Consider the following 13,029-nt stretch of genomic DNA (forward strand, 5'->3'; position numbering starts at 1 on the left):
TCATTTATTCATCCAGTCAACACATAAGAGGACATTAAGTGAACGTTTACCACATGCCAGAAAAGGCGGCGCTAGGTTCCAAGCACACACAGCTGCCTCCTAGAAACACATCCTCCACATCCCGGCTTGCTTCTAACAAAGTCAATATGCAAATGAGCCAGTTTCTCAGATTTAAGCCATATTTTCCTTTAACATTATGGCTGATGAATTAGTTCTAATTGCAAAAGAATGATTATAAATTTATATGTATTTATTTTTTTACGTATATACTTACGCCTATGTAAAGATATAGCAGATGTAGCTATAATTTATTTTATCATAACATGTATTTTATTTAGGCTTCACGACAATGTTTTTTTAAAAATCTAACATTTTCTTCATCATAAAGGAACTAGGAAAAGTAAAAGCAAACTTATCAATAAAATATTAGATCATTTAATCAAAGGTGGTACCAAATTATCAGAAAGACATAATGTAATAAACAGCAGATAACACACTCAACTACAGCAAACACAGGATAAAGCCAAGAAAAGTTACTGAAACATCAGATTCCAAAAACTCTGCAGAGAATAGAAAGAGATCATTATACCTGATTCTCTTCTCTTCTGGAGACTCTGAGACAGAAAACCTAACTACACTGTCAATTCACCTGTACAAAGAATAAAAACTAGTCCAAACTGTCACACCCACATTTTTTATTAAGTACTGTAAACACATTAACCTGGAAACCGAATTCTGTCTCTGTGTAAGCTGTTGACAGCAGTTTTAACTGGTTTATGAGGGAGGCTGTGTGTTTTGGTAGCCCACACTTTTTCTCTACTTTGGAGACCTGCATATATTTGGCTATGTTTGAAACACTGCAAACATGATCCACATCTTCACCAGACACTCACTTGTCCCTCTAACATGTCTCTCGGCAGGCCAGTCCTCTCCTGCTCTGAGCTGTTAGTTCTTCGTATGGAAAGGCTGTGAGATTTGCGTTTCTGTTTTGCTTGGCGAGCAGTTGAACAACTCCCGCTTTCTGTGGGCATTACTTCTGAAAGGTGATATCCTGGTCACTCCTGCAAGAAGCTAAACAGGAGCAGGAAAAACAAGTACTTTATTTCTGACACAGCAAACTGAAATGAAGGAAAAATAGATGATTACTTTTCATTGCAAATTTCCTTACTATGTTAACATTTATTATGTAAATTAGAATGTGATAAATTATCATGTTTTAAGATAGAGACCACAGCCTTTATTAAAGAGGTAACTTTTTATCAAACTTCATTAACATCCTTTAAAAAAAAATCAACAGCAAAGAAGGGCTTAAAATAACAACTCTCCCTTAGCCCACTCTCGGCAGACTCAGCCTACTCCCCAGAGGGAACCAATCCTAATTGAATTTTCCAGGCTACAGATTCTACAGCAATGCCCTCCAAGAGAAATCCAATGCAAGCCACACATGTAATCATAAATTTTCTAGTAGCCACATTAAAAAAAGAACAAGTGAAATTCTAATGATCTAACCCAATATGTTTAAAATAATATCATTTTAGTCAACGTAAAAAACGCAAACGGGGTATTTCAGTTCGTAAGCTCCCCGTTTTCCTTCATACTCACAATGCCTCTTGCTTGGAACCAGCCATGTTCCCAGTACACACCTGTGGTCAGGGCCGCCGTTACACAGCATACCTGCACGGCATTCCAATATCCACATAATGCAAACATTGTCCTTTACCCATTTTGGACATTATCTACTCATTTCCTGCTATTATCAATTCCTCCTCCCAATATAATCACATCACTGTTAGCTAATTATTTTTTTTTTCCGCTGAGCCATGTCTTAGTTGTAGCACACGGGATCTGTCTTGCCACGTGCAGGATCTTTAGTTGCAGCACGTGGGATCTAGTTCCCTGACCAAGGAACGAACCCAGGCCCCCTGCATTGGGAGTGCAGAGTCTTAGCCACTGGACCAAAAGGGAAGTCCCAGCTAATATGATTCTAAGAAATATATTTACACATGAGATTTTCCTTCTTCAACTGCAGATTTACGTCTTGGACATTACCTACTCATTTTTTGCTCTTATTGGTCCCTCCTTCTCCCAATCTATCTATTTTAGTGCATGTAATTTAAGTATGTACTTATGTTTCTTCCTTCTTCAACTACTGACAGTATCTTTGGGTCCTCACTCTGTAAGGTGTAGAGTATCCCACCTTTTCTGAAGCCCACCCCACAGCCATACATCCCCCAACTCTGCTGTCGTAGAACGTTATACAAATGCCAAGCACAGAGTATGTGCCCTCTGGAGATTCTGAGCTTAGCACTCACAGGACCCGTCCCCTTGCCATGTGAGCCAACAGCCACCTCCTTCTGATTGCTGGTGCTGTTCCAGTGTGGATGGAGTACAGCTGTCTTAATCGTGCAGCTACTGCAAAAAATTCTGGTGCTTTCCAGTTTCTTACTATTGTAAATAAAGCTACTATGACAATAATATGCAGGCTTTTGTGTGAACTTAAGTTTCTACTTCTTTTGGATGAAGGCCCAAGAGTGAGACTGCTGTATGTTTAAAGAAAAAAAACTAAAGATTTTTTAAAATCTTTATTGAGATATAATTCACACAAACTCCACTCTCCCAAAACTTTTAAATTTTGATGAAGTCCAACTGATCAATTATTTTTCTTCTAAGAATGATAATTTTAGAGTCATGCCTAAGAACTTTTGACCAGTCCTAAATCCCAAAGTTTTTCTATGTTTTCTTCTTAAAATTTTAGTTTTATAGGTTACATCTAAATTTATGAGCTATTTTTGGGCTGATATTTTTATAAGATGTGAAGTTTAGATCAAGGTTTTTTGGGTTTTGTTGTTGTTTTTTTCTGGTGATATCCAATTATTCTAGCACCATATGCTGAAGACTATCCATCCTACACTAAATTGAGAAAGTTTGGCATCTTGATCGAAAATCAGTTGGCTTTATTCCTATGGGATTATTTCTTGGTTCCCTATTCTGTTCCGTTGTTCTGTGCTGTCTTGAAATTAGTGATTCCTATCACTTACATCTTTTTCAAAATGTCTTAGCTATTCCAGTTCCTTTGCCCTTCCATATAAATTTAGAATAATCTTGTCCACATCTACAAAAATCCTGATAGGATTTTGATAGGCATTGTGTTTAATCTGTTTACCAATTTGGAGAGAACTGGCATCTTTATTATGTTGAGACTTCCAATCTATGAACACGGTATACAGGTTTTAGATCGTCTTTGATTTCTTTCCTCAGTTTTGTAGTTTTCCCATAAAATTTGCAAAATTACCCTGAAGATTATACTTTTATTTTTGAGCAATTTTAAATGACACTATTTTTATTTCCATCTCCACATGTTAATTGCTGGTATACAAAAATACAATTGATTTTTGTGTACTGAGCTTGTATCCTACGTTCTTGTTGAGCTCATTTATTAGTTAGAGATTTTTTTGTAGATTATCTGGCATCTCCTCTGTAGACTATTATGTCACGTAAAAAAAGAACAGTTTACTTCTTCCTTTCTGATCTGTATGCCTTTATTTCCTTTTCTTATCTTATTGATCTGGCTAGAAATTCCAGTACTCTGTTGAATTAGAAAGTGATAGCAAACACCCTTGCATTATTCTGATCTCAAGGTAAAAATATTCAGTTTTCACCATTAAGTATGATGCTAGCTGTAGGTTTTGGGTAAATATTGTTTTATCAAGTTGAGAAAGTCCCCCTCTATTATTCATGTTTTGAGAGTTTCATAAGTGTTAAATTTTGTCATGTTTTTTCTGCATCATTTAATATGATCACATGGCTTTTTTTTAAGGTCAATTACACTGATGATTTTCAAATATTGATCTAACCTTGCATCCATGGAATAAATCCCTCTTGGGCATAGTGCGTAATTCATTGTTTGTTCTCTCATTTTGTTTCTTTCTTCTGCCTTCTTGTAGGTTATTTGAACATTTTTTAGAATTTCATTTTGACTTATCTAGTTTTTGAGTTTCTCTCTTTCATATAATTTTTCTTAGTGGCTGCTCTAGATTTTCATTAACTCTTTACAACTTATCACAGTCTGCTGATCATCAACTTCTACCAGTTAATGGTAAAGTGCAGAAGCCTTACTTCCTGTGTGTCCCTTTGCCCTCCCCATTTATAACACAATCATCTTTAGTATTTCCTCTATACACACTAAGAACCACATCAGACGGCTATGGTTCAACCTTCAAACCTAATTTCAGATAAGGAAGTCTACTGAATTTACCAATTTATTTTTTCTTTCCATTGTTTGTTCTGCCTTCCTGGTGTTCCCACATGATTTCCTTTCTGTTTAGAGAATTTCCTCTACCTATTATTTTAGGGTAGGTCTGCTGGTGACAAATCATTTGAAGGATGTTTTCACTTGATAGAGAATTCTAAGTTGATAGTTCTTTTCCTTCAGCACTTGAAAAATGTGCTACTTCCTTCTGGCCTCTGTAGTTTGTGATGAGAAATCCACTATAGGTAAAGGGACATTTCTCTCTCTCACTGCTTTTTCATCTTTGGTTTCAGAAGCTTGACTATGATGTGTCTCAGCATAGATTTCTTTGAGTTTATCTTGCCTGGATTTCACTAAACTTTTTCAATCTGTAAGTTTATGGCTTGCCAAATTTGGGAGATACTCAACCAGTATTTCTTCAAACATATTTTCAGCCTCACTGTCTTTCTCCTCTCTTTCTGGGACTCTGATGATAAGAAAGATAGGTCTCTTGTTAAAGTCTCACAGGTCCCTGGGGTTCTGTTTACTTTTTTCCAGTCTATTTTCTCTCTATTGTTCAGATTGGGTAATTTCTATTGTTTTATCTTCAAGTTCACTGATTCTTTTCCTCTGTCCTCTCCATTCTGCTGTTGGAAGAATGGAAAGGACAGGAAAAGAATCAGTGAACTGATTCCACAAGCTCATTTACTGTACTTCTCAGTTCTAAAATTTCCATTTGTTTCTTCTTTATATCATATATTTTCTTCCTGAGATTTTCTATTTTTCATTTGCCTCAAGTGTTAGTATTTCCTCACTGAAAAACTTTTATGATGGCTGCTTTAAAATACTTGTCACTTAAGCCTCAATATTGTGGGCACTGCTATCAGGCATGGGATCTGGTTTCAGTCTTCTATTACAGCAGGCCTCTTCTGACATTGCCCCAGCAGGCAAACAAGGGTGCAGTCTTGTTTCTGCCAGGTGGATGTAGAAGGTGGAGATGGAAGTGAGGGCTTCCCACTCAGCTTCCACTCATCTGGGTGGAAGTACCCCTTGTTAATGCCAGGCGGGGTTAGAGTTCAGCCTCTCCCTTGGCCTCTACTCGTATCACAGGCGCTGAACCAGGGGTGCTTTGTTACTGTGCCCTACACGGCCTCATTACCACGGGTGATGGTAAAACTCCTGAATCTCTACTAAGTTTCTTCTGAGGCCATCCCAACAGGAAGAAGGAGGGTGTTCTTTGTTACCACCCAACAGAGATGAAAATCCCAGCTCCGTACTGATACCACCAAGCACAGAGTGTTGTCTCAATAAAGACTGTCAGGGGTAAAAGTCTAGATTCCCCACCCTGCCTTTGATAGTAAGGGTGAGACAGGGGCTACAATGTTTTCTAAACATGTCCTGTCTGGCAGGCTGTCTCTTTCCTGGTCTTGTGGCTTTTCTTGGGGCTTCTCTGAGCCCTTTGGTGTTGCTGGGTTGCTGGTTTCTCCAGGCCCAAGGCCGGGATGTATGGGGCAAAAAGAAAACCCAGGAAACTCAGCCCTGCATCATTTCTCAGGTCCCCATACATCTAGCCAGTCTACTTTCTTCTCTCCACTTTTCAGTCTCATATTTCTTCTGTATTTAATGCCCAGTGTTTTTAGCTGTACTTGGAGGAATAGGAAAAGTACATCTACTACAAAGGCAGAGATCTTTTGAGTCTCAAATTAGACATGTATAGGCCTTGGTTTAAAATGGCAACAGAAAAGTAAGTCTTGTTTCACAACCCACTAAAAACATTCAAATTGGTCAATTCTGTGTGTTTAGGTTTAAAAATCTGAAATCCATTAATCTATTAAAATTATCACTTACTTTTTGTAGCATTATATAGACAAAATTTAACTCTCAAACCTTTTTTTTAAAAGGACACTTAAAAAAGGAATAAGGTTGCTTTTTTATCTCTAAAATTCTCATTAAAAAAAAAAATCTTCCATTCCCCTCACTTTTTTGGATATTCAATTTGTCAAAGCAGGTCACAAGGCCAACCCAGATTCAAATAGAGGGCTGAGACCACCTCTTGATGGGAGAATGAGAAAGAATTTGTGTAATCCATCACACCTTATTTCACTCACTAGTTTTGGTTATACGCTGAATAACATTCTGCTTCCCTAAAAAATAACAGTGACTGGAACTAAATAGTTTTGCACTTCAGATATTTAGTAGAATAACATGGATATAAATAACCCAATTAAGTTAAACACCCACTCAGAATAAAATCCATAGAAGAGCCCAATGGTTAAGAACATGAGTTTGGGAGTCATACAAACCTAAGTCCCCCCCACCCCACACCCCAACCCCTCAAAGGGTTGGCTCTTTTCCATCATGAAGCCTCAGCTTGACCGTTACTTCCTCAAAATGGCGTCCCTTGACAAGCGCTAGTCACAGCACTTCATGATCCTCACCACGTTTGTACTTAGATCTTATTTATAGTTTGCTCACTTAATGAATGTCTCCCCCGCTACACCATCAACACAATGAGGACGGGGGCACAGTTAACTGGGGCCACTACTGTATTTGTTAGGCTTGACATAAACACATCCTCAAATATTTGTTGAATGTATGCATGAATAGAAATGGATGAATGCTACATCTACCACTGACGGGCTGTGTAAACTTGGTCTAGTTACTTAACCACCTTCCTAAGGCTTAACTGTGTCATCTTTAAAGCAGGGATAATAACAGCATTATTTCATTAAGTCACTCATCAATAGTGCTCTCATCTGTAGATGAGCTAGGTACTGGGAATGTTGTGGTGAAAGAACAGGCTTGGCCCCTACCCTCAGGTTGCTTAGAGTTGAGGTGGAAGACAGACATTAAACACACAATCTCATAACTTATTACAGAAGCTATAAATTGTGATGAGTGCTTCAAAAGACATATGCAAATATTATGAGGCCAGCTATTAGCTAAAGAGTTACAAAGGTCATTCTGACAAACTGGCATCTAAATCAAGACTGAAGAATTCCTAAGAGTTAACCATGTGGAAAACAGAAAAGGGAGTAAATATTTTAAGGACAGGAACAGCATGTGCAAATGTCCTGAGCCAGGAACGAGACTAGTTTATCAGAGATATTAAAAAATAAATACTATAGCTACAACACAGCAAACAATGGAGAGAATGGTGCAAGATAAGTGGAGAGACAGGCTTAGAGTCTGTTCTTTCGTGTTTACAGTTTATCGTAAAATAAAAAGGAAGCTACTTAAAAGTTTTTAAGCAAATAAGCAACACTAGATTGGCTGCTATGTGAAAAATACATGGAAAGATAAGATGACCATGAATGAAGCCAGTTAGGAAGTTACTGAAACAGTCTAGGCAATAAATGATGATAGTTAAGATTAGAGGTAGATGAATGGGCTGGATGGGGGGGTGCTGGGGGTGGGAAGAGAGAGGTATCAAGGATAGCCCTTGTTTCTGAGGCAAGAGGTAGGTGAAACGGAGATCAGATTACTGAGATGAGGCAGCAGATATGGAGAAGAAACCAAGACCTAATACTGAATATATTATGTTTTGGCAATGTCTTTGAATATCTAACATACAAGGAAGCAGGAGGTGTACGGGTCTAGAGATGAAAAGAGAACTAGGCAGCATGTATAAATCTGGGAGAGGTCTACACAGACAGTAAAGATGGTCAGTTTGACTCCATCATGCCTCCAGGTCCAATGCCTTACCATTATTATGCTTCTTCACAAGAAGGGAAAAAAAAGGTTATATTACTGGTAGATACAGACAACAAAAAATAAAACTATCAGTCCCTTACATGATATATGGAAAAATTAATTTCGATTAATTTTTGACACAACAAAATGACAACGAATCTTTTTCATGAAATTTATCTGAAAAATCTGAGCTATAGAAATTAGAGATAGTTGAAACAAAGGTATAAAGAAAAACTCACAATGGCAGAATCTGTGGTTGGTAGAATTTAATATACACAAAAAAAGATACTGATATTTAATTTTAAATATTTGAATATTATTATTTCAAATAACAAATTTACGTTATTAAGCAACTCCTATGATCCCAGTGAAGAATATTCCAGTAATTTTTTAAGGGAAACATTTAGAGACTATTTAAGTGTGCCATACACAAAAGTTGACCAAGAAATCAAACTGATTTAAAGGAATCTTATCCAGAAATTATATTCTTCATAAAAAAAAGGTCGATATAATTCTCTTTTTCAGTGATTATACATATTAAATTACTAACTTCATAAAGCATCTCAGTTGTCAAGATTTTCAACACAGAGATTTATCATAGTCACTTCGCAGTTTATAAGTTATGTTTTTTATAGGAACATATTAACACCCTGTGAAAGCTCAAGAAAAAAGGAGACTATCTTTAGACATTTCAATCAAGGAACAAACATATTTACACCCTGTGAAAGCTCAAGAAAAAAGGAGACTACCTTTAGACATTTCAATCAAGCAAATAAAGAAGCAAAGAGCTTCTCTTTCCTCCCTTAAGAACTTCATCAGTAGAAAGTTTATGCATCTGGTAAGCATAAACTGGGAAGTTAATGCATTCCCAAGATTCTACAAATTGGTGATAGGAACCGTGAAAATTGCAGTATCAACCCTCCTTTCACCTCAACAATTGTTTCGCTTAAGTATCACATCACCGGCATTTCCAGCCTCTGTATCTTCAGTAGGAAATAAGCAGTCTTCTTCACAACTAACTTAAAATCCTCACCTTCTGCCTGTCCCTAAGCCTTTAACTCCTCCCTCAACCCCATGAACCACATGGTGTTGTTCTGGGCTTTGCCTGCTTTTGTTGGTCACTTCACAAAATAGTCAATACACTGGTCATCTTTTCCCATTGATCAATTTCCAACCAAACACATACATTTCAAACAATTATAAGTCTGGAAGAGGTTTTGGTTCCCCAAAACCTGGCCTCAAATGATTTTTTTATACTGATTTGCTCTCTTAGTAACTTTCTAAACCGTGAAGTCATATGTCAATATGGGTTCATAATGCCTATGCCACACACTGTGTTATTAACATTCAAAGATTATCTGGCTGGGCTTCCCTGGTGGCGCAGTGGTTGAGAGTCCGCCTGCCGATGCAGGGGACACAGGTTCGTGCCCCGGTCCGGGAAGATCCCACATACCGCGGAGCGGCTAGGCCCGTGAGCTATGGCCGCTGAGCCTGCGCGTCCGGAGCCTGTGCTCCGCAACAGGAGAGGCCACAACAGTGAGAGGCCCGCGTACCACAAAAAAAAACAAAAAAAAAAAGATTATCTGGCTAATTCAATTTCTGTCTCTTCCTGTAATTTCTTCAGCTAAACTTTACCTAATTTCTAATTCTTCCAAAATTAGATCTGTAGGTTTCTCTAGTTCTTCTAACCTCTTTCAAATTTCTTCTTTTTTTTGTTAATCTATCACAATCTTTTTCCTGAAACTTTTTAAAAATTTTACTCTTGCCTCTTCATTCACATCCTCCATCTTGTTCCCCACAGTCTTCACTGGTCCCACCACCACTTCCTTCCTTCCTTCCACAGCTCACCCTGGTGGAGAACAAGCCCTTAGCCCAGGAAGGGACGTATCTATCGTGTTCACCTCAGTCCACGGGTCAGTGTTAGCATAAATCTTATTTAAATGTCTGATAACACGTTGAGGGGTTTTGCAGGATGACATCATGGAGAATGGAGCAGGTTGCAGGTGTTTGTAAAAAGAATACTGAAGTGATGTAGCGTGGAACCTAAGCTAGACAAGAAGGGAAATACAGACAAAAGAAATGATGGAGAGATACTGATGGGTTGGGAAGTCTGTGGTGAGGCTCAAATGGATCAGTAACTACAGAGTCACTAATACTCACAACACCTCTGTGAGGTACAGTTCCCAAGTACCTAACAGACTAACACTTAGTCAATTGGCCATGGAGCTGTAAAAAGAAAACTTCTTCACACAGGTGAGTAAGCTGCTTTAACCACTATGCACTGTTTCACCTCAATACAAACTAAAACAGAAGCCCGAAATTCCAAGATAACCATCTTTCTTCAAAACAGTCATACTAACCCTGTATCACAGGGCATATGACCACTTTAAACAGAAGGTTTATGTGACTAAAAGGTCCTACTGGTTCTTTAAACACATTCAAAAAAGTATAAATAGTCCCCTCCAAAAATCCCACCTCCCTATCCTATCGGTCAAACAAATGAATTTAATATAAACTCTCCTTCTGTCCAACTCATTTGTCCTTGCTATATACTGCCACATGCCTATTACCCCCACCTACAAAACATTACTCACAATTCCATATCCAGTGGAATTTTTAAACACTTTTCTTTTAGCAAGAGAAAAACACCTGCCTGAATAGTAAACGTCATGAACGTTAATCATGTGTACAAAATGGTTAAAGGATATAATTTGCATGTGGCACTTAAAAATACAAAACGTGACTGGACTTCCACAAAAAGGTCGGTAGAGTTTTCCATAGCATTTCATTGTGCAAACACCAAACTCAACTGCTGAGCGACATCAACCAGAGGCAGCCCCGCAGTCCACCCTCGGTCAACCCGGGTAAGGTGTCCTATCGTTGACCCAGTCGAAGGCACGAAACACACGCTCACCAGCTCTGGTCGTGAGACGGGACTGGGGGCATGATAACCGGAAAACAACCAAGACTGTTTAAAGACCTTAATTGTTAAGGTCCTCGAACCGCGGACGAAATTCGTAATTGCTAAATCTTCTTAGTAAAACCAGGACTAGGGAATTCAGAGGGCTGTCGGTACCCCTGGGGGAAGGGGCTGGGGTGTCAGCTCAAGGCCAGGGCACAACAGGTGCGCGCGGCTGTCCAAAGCTCTGAGGAGAAAGGACACTCGCCGATGCCTCCGTGCGAGCACTCTGCAGGACGCGAGGCTGGACACGGACCCGCGGCAACTCCTGCTCAAGGTCGCGGCGCCCCTCCCGCGGCCCCACACCCGCTAAGGGGCCCACGGCTCCCGGGCTCCTGAGCGCTTGCGGGCGGGAGACTCCCGGGCGCCTCGAAGGACCCGCCTCACAGGCCGCTCTGGGCGAGGGGCGCGCGTTCCAACCACGTCAAGACCCGGCCGGGCTCAGGGTCGGAGGGGGACGCGGTCCAGGTCGGGGCGCGGGTTCGGGGGAGACGCGGTCCAGGTTCAGGGGCGCGCGGTCGGGGTCAGAGGGCGCGGGGTCCGAGGGCACTAGGCCGCCGGCCCCCACAGGCACGCCCCGCCCGGCGCGAGGCCGCTGCCACACACAGAGAGGCGGCCCGTCCCGGGCTGAAGATGGCAGGCCGGCACTCACCTGTCACGCCGCCGCCGAACCCGCCACCGCGCAGTGCCAACCGGGCCGTGCGCTGCCGCCCGTGGGTTCCCAGCCACGCGGCGCCGGGGACGGACGCGGACGAACAGCTCTAAGACCCGGCAGCCCGACGCCCCACACTTCCGGCGCCGGAAGTCGCGGCTCTCACTCAGCCCCGCGCCGGAAATCCACTACACGCAGGCGCCGCAGGAAGTCCCGCCTCCGCCCCAAGCTAGTACCGCCGGAAATCCAGCCCCGCGAAGGAAGGCCCGTGCGCCGCCAGTGCGGTCACGGGGGCCTAAGGGGGTCGCGGAGGTGGTGGAGGCGTGGTGTTGTTGTTCGACCCCGAGACCGCCGGAGCCTCGACCCGCGAGGTCGGCGACCATCTGGAGACGCCGCGAAGGGCCGGGAGGTGGGGCGAGGGCGCTGAGGGCCCGCGGGTACTCACGGCGGCGGGTTACTGCGGGCGCCCGGGTCTGGCGCAGGTCGGCGTCCATCGGGACCCAGGTCGGGCATGTGGGAACGGCTGCTCCCAGTCAGAACCGCCGGGTGTGCCGGGAGCCGTTTCCCGGGGCGTCGGGAGCGAGGTGGCTGCGCGCGGAGCCTGGCGGATCTGCGGAGGGTGACTCACCCACTGCAGCCTCCTGTCTGAAATGTGTGTTAGCCATTGGCTGCAGAGAGGAAACAAAGGCAGCCTCTCGCCGCGGAAGGTGGGACCTGATGGCCTTCTTGTCCTTGTCCAGGTTGGAAAAATTACAGGGTGCGCAGAAGGCCTCGGCTCTACGAACAACCAGCTGGGCGTTTAAAGCCTTAAGTAAAAACGAAATCAGACGTGGGAGCATTTTTCTTTTAAACAGTAAAGGTCATCATTCGGAGTCAAGAAGCACTAGTATGATTGCTGCACAAGGAACAAACGTGACGTATTTGGGGATCCAAATAACCAAAAAGTTTGTAGAATAAAACCTGAAGTTACTTCTGCATTGAGTATAATAAAGCTTATTACTAAAATCAATTATATAAGGTGTGGGACTTCCCTGGTGCTGCAGTGGTTAAGAATCTACCTGCCAATGCCGGGGACAAACCCATGTTCCACAGCTACTGAGCCCTCGGGCCTAGAGCCTGTGCTCTGCAGTAAGAGAAGCCACTGCAAGGAGAAGCCCAAGCACCACAACTAGAGAAAGCCTTTGCACAGCAATGAAGACCCAATGCAGTCATAAATAAGTAAATTTTTAAAAAAATTGTATAAGGGGAACTGAGGATGTCACACTTGGAGGTTGTGGCTATCATTCAACAAGAAATTCTATTAAAGACCTAATATGCACAAGGCATTCCGCTGGGTGAGGGAGCACATACAATGCCTGATTAACCACAATATTGGCTGCAACTGATTCACATGCTAATATGTGGTTTTGTTTTACAGCACAGCATCCACAGTTTGGATGAAACTTAGGGTATTGTTAATTGGGGTAACATTTTCTCTGATATACTTAGGAGTCCATA

General features: G+C 41.8%; 1 protein-coding gene across 3 annotated transcripts in view; it reads right to left on the minus strand.

Annotated features, from left to right (window-relative positions):
- The window catches only part of WDR37 (WD repeat domain 37), a 59,300-nt gene extending 47,142 nt beyond the window's left edge, over window positions 1-12,158 (minus strand). For 2 of the 3 annotated variants that reach the window (XM_030878333.3, XM_030878332.3), the window contains exons 1-2: window positions 11,978-12,158; window positions 894-1,071 (exon numbers count right to left, since the gene is read on the minus strand). In XM_030878333.3, the coding sequence (XP_030734193.1) occupies window positions 894-1,031 (138 nt within the window). In that variant the 5' untranslated portion in view covers window positions 1,032-1,071; window positions 11,978-12,158. Of the gene's footprint in view, window positions 1-893; window positions 1,072-11,532; window positions 11,693-11,977 lie in introns of those variants that run through there. The other variant, XM_060293697.1, reaches the window with a different exon arrangement.
- Between the last annotated feature and the right edge of the window lie 871 nt (window positions 12,159-13,029).

Source organism: Globicephala melas, chromosome 2 (assembly GCF_963455315.2).
Source record: "Globicephala melas chromosome 2, mGloMel1.2, whole genome shotgun sequence".
NCBI lineage: Eukaryota > Metazoa > Chordata > Mammalia > Artiodactyla > Delphinidae > Globicephala > Globicephala melas.